Raw genomic sequence first — 8,791 nt, forward strand, 5'->3', positions numbered from 1 at the left:
CTCTCAAAATACAGCATATATCATTTATAAATGAAAGACTTTAAAAATATAAAAAATATTGTGCTATTACAGTATTGTATAATAATGTGTTATTACAGTAATAATACAGTATTACTGTATTATTCAAATAAATAGCTATTATTATTCACCTGAGAAATTTAAAAATAAATAATAATAAATGCATATAACTTATTTGAGTGTTGATTATTATATCTAAAATTAAACATCAATTGAATTTAATAGTTTGTACTCTGTTGATAATTGTTACCTTCAATATTATAGTACTGTGCGGTAATAGGGCTCCCTGTATAGCTTACATCATTAGATATTTTGGTAAAGCTGTAGTATAGGGACCAATTCTCAATATTAAGTAGTTGCTTATTAGCATGCCTATTATTAACATATTTGCTGTTTATTAGTACTAATAATAAAGCACATATTGTGCATGACCATATTCTACATTCCTAATTCTACCAATACCTAAACTTAACAACTACCTTACTAACTATTAAAAAGCAGCAAATTAGGAGTTTATTGAGGCAAAAGTCATAGTTAAAATTTGTTAAAGGCAAGAATTGGACCTTAAAATAAAGTGTGACTGGACCTTTTCATTTTTATTGAGTTTATTTAAAGACAAAGCAACAAATAAACCACTGTTTACTAGAAAGAAAAAAAGAAGCAATCTCCATGTTTTTCCCCATTGCTGTACCAAAAATGTACCAAGCCGTAACTTCAAAAATGATTATTTATAAAAAATAAATGTCCAATCGCGAGTGATGGCAAAAAAACCTGAACAACTTTAATATTCTCTATTTTAGATCTGGGTGGTCCGACGTTCACCATTGGGAAGTCGGTCTGGCTGCTGTGGGGAATCGTCTTCAACAACTCAGTGCCCATTGAAAACCCCAAAGGCACCACCAGTAAGATCATGGTGCTGGTGTGGGCTTTCTTTGCTGTGATCTTTCTGGCCAGCTACACGGCCAACCTGGCAGCCTTCATGATCCAGGAGCAGTACATCGACACTGTTTCTGGACTGAGTGACAAGAAGGTAAGAGCTGCCAGCGTCTCTCTTAGCCAAATGGCCACTCTAGGGCATGAGTTTTAATTAAAGCCGTCACTGTGGAACTACAAGAGGCATCTATGCTGATAATATATATGGATATGTACACTTTCATGATGAAATACTGTGATTAGAGTACTAATCACTAATTTGTGTCATTTCAATAAGACGTTTATGGACAATTTGAAGAATTAAAACTGTTTTAATTACTGGCAACATGACAAAGTACTTAGAGGTGCAAGTATGATGCCAAAGTTTCTTTTTTTAGATATATATATCTTTTCATATGCTGGTGTTGTCAATCATGTACTGTAAACTGGGTATTGTTTCAGCCATACTCATGACTGGTAAAAAAATAATCAAGGATTGTTTTTAGTTGTAAGGATTTTGTTGCTTCAGCATTTTGAAATGTGTCTACTAATAAATTGCATGTTAGCCTAAGCTGCCTAGTTATATATTTATCTTATTTAGATAACTCTGTGACACTGTTTTAATCAGTTGTGTAGGGACACATCAAGGTGAAGTGATTTACAATGATACTGAAAGCTGTTACAGCTGACGAGCTTCAGATGGAAACTGTTAAAGAGCAATTTTGAAGACAAAGTGAGACTTCAAGCCACAAGACTGTCATTAAAGAGCCACACCAGGGAATTAGACACTGACAGCAAGATGCTTTTGTATGAATTTGAATTCAGGAGTGTGCCTGGGAGGCATTACACTAAGAACGAAATGCCTGAAGGGCAAAATAGCCAGAGGGCAAGAATATCATGCAGTGATCTGACTGTTGCTTCAAACTGTGTAAATTTGCTTAGCTGCAGTTTAGTGCACTTGTATTTGTAGCAACATTTTTGTATTTATATACTACATTGTTGCTGTATTTTTACCGCAACAAACATAGAGATGATAAAACTAATTTAATTTGAAAAATGTAGTAAAATAAGAACAACAAAGAAATATTTTTTAAAGTTATTTGTTCCAAGTAGCAAAACAAAATCTAAAATAATGTAATGTAATGAAAAATAATAAATATAAAAACAATTTTATTTATTAATTATTTTGCATTATTGTATTAAAATAATATTAAAATGGAGTGGACATTATATTAATCAAATATACTAAGTTACCTGAGGCTTTATATATATATATATAGTATCTTCTGTTGCTTCTGAAGGGCAGTACTAAATAAAATATTATATTTAGGCAAAATAAGAAAAATGTACACATCTTCACAAAAGTTTACACCCCTGGCTCTTAATGCATTATTTTTCCTTCTTGAGCATCAGTGAGCGTTTGAACTTTTTGTAATAGTAGCGTACAAGTCACTCAGTTGTCCTCAGTGTGAAAAGATGGATGTCAAAATCATACAGTCATTGTTGGAAAGGGTTCAAATACACAAAAGATGCTGGAAAACCGAAGAATTTGTGGGCCTTGAAGGATTTTTCTGAAGAACAGCAGGCAGTTTAACTGTTCAGAACAAACAAGGAACTCATGAACAACCATCACTAAAAAAAAACAACAGTATTAAGAATCAGTATTTGAATGGGGTCATTTTTATAAATGTAACTATTATTTTCTCTTGTGGACTATTTGTAACCATCTTTTATGTGAAATATCTTATTCAGGTCAGTACTAAATAAACAATAACATGCATTTTGTATGATCCCTCTTATTTTGGTAAAATAATTAACATTTTGCAGATACTGAAAAGTGTATGTAAATATATACATGTAATATTATATATTAGGTCAATTACATGGATGCATCACTTTCAACAGGTGTGTCAAAACGAGTGCAGATACATAAATACCTAGAAGGAATTTTCTGCTCTACATTACTTTTTCTTAGTTAGCAGTAAACTTTTGGTGTGGTCAGGGCCACGGGACAGATGAAGGACAATGCTTATGCTGTCAGACGACAGCAAACACACTTAGAATGAGGCATTCACTGGCACTTGAGTCCGTCACATTAGCTCAGCCATAATACAATCACATCCACTCGTTCCTTAGAGACTGTTCTCCTCTATTCACACCAGCAAGGTTACCTACATTACAGCACAATTATTCATGGCTTGAGTTCTGAAGTGCTGTCTTAGTGGCAATATTACATTTATTTGATATTACATTAACGGCACTTAATGAACATGGCCAGAATCATGTAAAAACTAAATGAGGAGAAATTTAGCAAGGGAAAAGTAATACTGAAAATCCTCGGATGTTTGGTCAGATGGCTGAGATAATTTCTCGTCTTTGTGAGGACAATCTGAGGTTCAAATGTTAGAATTTAAACAGAGCTGAGAATGAATTGACTGAGAAGCACTTGGGGCTTGAGACAGAAAAGAGCATTGATGACCCAGTGGCTTTGGTCCGAGTGTTATCACTGCAGCCATTTTTTTCCTTCCTGAAGATTAATTTCAGTCTTATTCTCACTTGGAATTAGATTGTATTTAATGTGGCATTTGCAGATACAGAATCGTGAGAATCCTTGGATGAGGGCGAAGACGAAGGCTGAACCTAGAATAAATTCCCACACAGAAATCCAGCTTAAAGAAAAATCAAATCACACTTTCCAGCAGCGTAGCATTCCCAGCCAAAAGCCATTACTGGCGTATCTAGCGGTCCTGGAATCTATTAAAATGCATTAATCCTTAACCAAGTAACTCATCCAGGGATCTATTTTTACCACTTCTTTAGCACACACTTGGACTGATACGTTGTTCACAAAGTTAAATTTAAACATGCCAACTTGTTGAAATCCTACCTTTCAGTTCCAGAAACCGCAAGACCAATATCCTCCGTTCCGGTTTGGGACCGTGCCCAATGGCAGCACAGAACGAAACATAAGGAGCAATTATCCTGAAATGCATTCCCACATGGTTAAGTACAACCAGAAAGGTGTGGAGGATGCGCTCAACAGCCTCAAAACTGGGTGTGTTTACTGTAATTGTCTCTTGAATCTTTGAAACAAATCTGTCCGCAGTGTATTATCTTTTCCGCTAACATGTATCGTTTCTTTACTGCTAACAGGAAGCTGGATGCCTTCATATATGATGCAGCTGTGCTTAACTACATGGCCGGTAAAGATGAAGGGTGTAAATTGGTGACAATCGGTAGTGGGAAGGTATTTGCAACAACAGGCTACGGTATCGCCCTTCAGAAAGAATCTCGCTGGAAGCGCCCCATAGACCTCGCTCTTCTCCAGTTTCTTGCTGATGGTAACTTCAGAAACTTACTTTTGCTAGAGGAGCTCTGATTCGTGAGTCTGACGGAAATGTATTATGCATTACAGGTGATACTCAGAAGCTCCAGACAGTGTGGCTCACTGGTATCTGCCGTAACGAGAAGAAGGAGGTGATGAGCTCTAAGCTTGACATTGACAACATGGCCGGAGTGTTTTACATGCTTCTAGTGGCCATGGGTCTCAGTCTGCTGGTCTTTGCCTGGGAACATCTACTGTACTGGAAGCTACGGCATTCTGTCCGCAAGTCTGAGCGCTTGGACTTCCTGCTGGCCATTAGCAGGGTAAATTTTATATCGTCAATATTCTGAAAGGAATTTCACTTTTAATCTTTGGTGTTAACAAATTGTTGTGCTTAGAAAAAGGTTACAAATCCATAAATCCATAATGCAAAGTAACTTATTCAAAATGATGCATTTGCAATCAGCTCTTTTTATTTTTTTTACCAAAGCAACTTGTAAAAACATGCATGTAGCAAAATATATCAACAAGAACAGAGTGCAAATGAGAACTGTACAAAGAAGGTTTAAATGTACCTTAGCAGAGACTTTAGAAACACAAACATGTGGTGAAATTGATGTTCAGGGGAACTCCAGGCAGTTAACGAGAACAAAAAGTCAAGGGAAAAGCTGTTAAAATTAAATTAGGGTCTTAGGGTTATGGGCATAGCTGTCAAAGTCCCTTTTAAGTACATTCTCAAGCTTAACGCACTTGAAGACCTTATTTAAAGGTGGAATATTACAAATGCATAGGCAGCTGCTTTTCTATTGGCTAATTACAGCCACTTCAGAGATAACTATAATGCTGATAAACAGAGAATCTTATCAGTCACTGACAGTTATCCAGGTAATTAACCACCCGTAAAATAAGCTAATAGAATTTTGATGTGGTAAAAGTGCGTATGACTTTAATTCATCTAGGTCAAGGGTGCCCAACCCTGCTCCTGGCGATCGACTGTCCTACAAAGTTTAGCTCCAACTCTAATCAAAGACACCTGCCTTTAATTTTTAAGTGATCCTGAATACCCTAATAAGTTGCCTCAGGTGTGTTTGATTAGGGTTGGAGCTGAACTTTGCAGGAGAGTCGATCGCCAGGAGCAGGGTAGGGCACCCCTGATCTAGGTCATTGCAGCAAAATTATAGCAAATCAATTTTGTGAGACCTCTGCCATTCATTACTGTACTTTGTTTTCCAGTATTTAAGACATTTTACAGTCAAAACAATAGGTAGAGTATAGGGATGCACATCTCCATAATAACTGAACCCGTCTTGATGCATAGCCAATGATACAATACTTTAAAAATACATATGAAGCAGCTACCGATGCGATGCAATACAATACAATTCACCCCTATTATGAAGCAGTGCGATGCATCATCACAATATGATGTGATGAGGAAAAAAATGCTATGCAATTCAATATGGTACAGATGGTTCGCTTTTATTTTTGGTTCATTGTAATTATTTGGTGGAAGATGCAGCTGTACCTCTGCCATGTAAATCTATATTCTGCTCTCAGGACACGTATTACATATAAAATAGTTGTCTCAAATTATTGGTCACTTTCTAAATAATAAAAGTTTAGCGCATCTAGTAATAATTATATATTCATGAATCTGTTTTTACTGGTGCAAATATGTTAGAAACGATGCATCGTGATACAAATGCCAACTTGTAACCAATGCACACTTTTTTAACTTTTATGCCAATGCACCGATGCGAATCTGTGAATCTTACCATTCCTATTACAGTAGCTTTTAAGTAGATTGATTTTACTATATTGTGAGGTGAGAACTCTAATTCTGTTTGCCATGGCACATAGAACTTTTAGGTGGATGCCAGCCTCATTTTTCCATATTTCTTTCCTGAAGGGAATCTACAGCTGCTTCAATGGTGTGGAGGACACAGACCGTAGAGGGAACATGCAGAGCCCAGATGTCACCACCAGTTACACTCAGGCCAACATGCTGAAGATGCTCCAAACCGCTAAGGACATTGTCTCATCTGCAAGAGTTGAAAACTCCCTGGACAATGCCACAAAGACCATCGAGAACTGGAGTCGACGTGATCCAGAGGCAGCCAGACCTAGCCTTCCTACCTGCCTCATAGGGACGGACTTCAGCCATAGCCGCCTGCCCTGCATCGCCAGTGTAACGGACAACCACTCACTGTACCCTCAAAACATGGATAGCACCACACAGCACTTGCTGGAGAAGCCTCACATGGGAACACGGCCTACCTCGCTGCGCTACACTCTTCCCGCACGCACCAGCCACCACCACATCTACGAACGAACACTACCCATATCTAGCCTCAGCAGTCCCCATATTGCCATGAGAGACCCACCACCTCCCACAGCCCCGAAACCCCATGTGTACGTGGACCAGTCTTGTCACCACCCTACCTCTCGCTACGTCTCTTACCATGACTTTCAGGTACCGGACATCTTTGTGGAACACCAGGAACCTTCGGGAAGCCATAAACAATACATGGCAGGTCTGGGTCGCAAAAAGAGGTCCCACAGCTACGTAGCAGCATCTCCGGAAACTTGCCGAAGGGATGACTACGATGTTCCCCAGTCTTGTCTGGCTGAGCTCAAAAGTAACCAACTTGTGGAAAACCATTCCCATACCACACCCTGCATGAGAAGCCACTTCCAGAGACCTGGCTCTAGCTGCAACTCCTGCAAGAAGGTGTATCTAGAAACGGAGATGGATGATGTTCCTCTTCTGGGGAAAGATAATCTGAACCGCCGCGCCTCTTTTCTCAGGGCCACATGGGGTGGTGACAGGATCCGGCAGCTGGATGAGAAGCCCTCCACCTCTGCATCCTCTACCAGTTGCATCAATATGCCCGATCTGTTCCCTCGAGTGGTGGTGACCAATCCCAAGCCTTCGAAGATGTACAGCAGCACTGGTAACAACCTACGCTACAACATGGCTGTGGAGCCAGCCTATCTGGACCCAGCTCACATGGGCTCCTACCCATACAAGACACAGAAGTTCAAGTACTCAAAGTCTATCCGCCTTCCTTCATACCGGGAGGCAATTCTACAGAACACGGCAGCCCTTCGGCAATCCTCTTCCACACTAGTGCACGGACACTACTCAACATACCTGAACTCTTACACAGACCTGCCGGTGTATTTGGGTCCTCTTCCGCAAGGACCTGCTCACTTCCATGAGCATTCCAAAGACACGTGCCACCTGTTTCCATGCGTCAACCATTGTCCGGAAAATGCCGCCTTGGTTCCCCGGTTAGACAGCAGACCTGTGTTGTACCAGAGCACTGCTGTTGGAGGCTACGAGGGGGCCAGGCGCTCAAACCAGGAGTCATTGCACACTGTACCGGTCTCTTCCATGCGCAGGGACCGCAGGCAGGTTCTAGTGGCACGGAACGTACACAGTCCCTATGCCCCACGGCCCTGGGGTAGGGTATCTAGTCTGGAGTCAGAGGTTTGAAGGCCTTTGAAGAGATCTCCAGAGACAGTTTCCCCCAAACAGTGAGGGAGAAACGCTGGGAACTGCTAAACGAAGTCAAGCAAAAAAGATAAAGGTGGACTACAGGTGGTAATCTCAGTGCAATAATGCCCTCAGACAGCAGGGATGGGACGGGGGAATGTACAAGTGATTACTGTGGAGACTTGTTTCAGTATACTTAAAAAAAATAAGAGTTGAAAAATACGAACTGTTCTTAATCTATAATCTATTGATATTGATTGTTATTTAAACTGTTTTTAAATGCCATTACACCAGTTACACTCATTCTCTGCAAACAATTGGATGTAGCATGTTTTAAGGCAGCTTTACAACCAAAAGGGTTTGAATTGAAAATCTGGTTTTCCAGATTTCCAGATGGTTGAATTCCAGGGCATTCAAACATTTTAAATCTGGAGAACCACTGGAGAATTTTATAACATCGCCACACAAAAATGTCTTCCAAGCATTTTCTAAATCCAGGGGTTTGAGAAAGCCATTAATTGTCCAATTTTGTCACTCCACCGATGTAATTCAGATCCGATTTCAGTAATGGTGAAGAATTGATTTGCCATCTGTAGTTCCACAGCAATTTCACTGTTTAATAAATGATGGGATGGCCTTGGGGCCAAATTAAAAGAACTGCTGTCTTTGTGTCTTCTACAAAAGAAAAACCAAGTAGAGTGAAAACGATTCATCAAACAGCTGCATGGTTAAGTAATTTCTTATCTTGATGCATTGAACCAAACAAGCTGAATGTAAGATCTCACATCTTCTTGCACAGACAATCTCCCAAAAGGCCTTGTGTTGCCAACATAAGGTGCTTATCAACTGTGAAGTAATGGGGATTTATTTTCGAAATTCGAAAATGATTTCTAGTAAAACAAAGAATAATGTCCTCAGTGATGAATAATCGTGTGGCATACTTTTACAAATCCTCCCTAAGAATGAACCTTTTATAAAACAAGAACTAGCCTTCGAAATGTGCAATCTTCTGAAATCTCATGCATTTTGTACTGGTA

The 8,791-nt window shown here is 39.4% G+C and overlaps 1 protein-coding gene across 2 annotated transcripts in view; it reads left to right on the forward strand.

Moving 5' to 3' along the window:
• Positions 1 to 8,380, forward strand: part of grin2ca (glutamate receptor, ionotropic, N-methyl D-aspartate 2Ca) — a 76,366-nt gene extending 67,986 nt beyond the window's left edge. For both annotated transcript variants that reach the window (XM_016242990.1, XM_016242991.1), the window contains exons 9-13: positions 819 to 1,048; positions 3,825 to 3,985; positions 4,084 to 4,271; positions 4,346 to 4,578; positions 6,165 to 8,380. In XM_016242990.1, coding sequence (XP_016098476.1) covers positions 819 to 1,048; positions 3,825 to 3,985; positions 4,084 to 4,271; positions 4,346 to 4,578; positions 6,165 to 7,754 — 2,402 coding nt within the window. In that variant the 3' untranslated portion in view covers positions 7,755 to 8,380. The remainder of the gene's footprint in view (positions 1 to 818; positions 1,049 to 3,824; positions 3,986 to 4,083; positions 4,272 to 4,345; positions 4,579 to 6,164) is intronic.
• The last annotated feature ends 411 nt before the right edge of the window (positions 8,381 to 8,791 follow it).

The sequence above is a fragment of the Sinocyclocheilus grahami genome, unplaced genomic scaffold (genome assembly GCF_001515645.1).
Source record: "Sinocyclocheilus grahami isolate Dianchi unplaced genomic scaffold, SAMN03320097.WGS_v1.1 scaffold679.1, whole genome shotgun sequence".
NCBI classification, from domain to species: domain Eukaryota; kingdom Metazoa; phylum Chordata; class Actinopteri; order Cypriniformes; family Cyprinidae; genus Sinocyclocheilus; species Sinocyclocheilus grahami.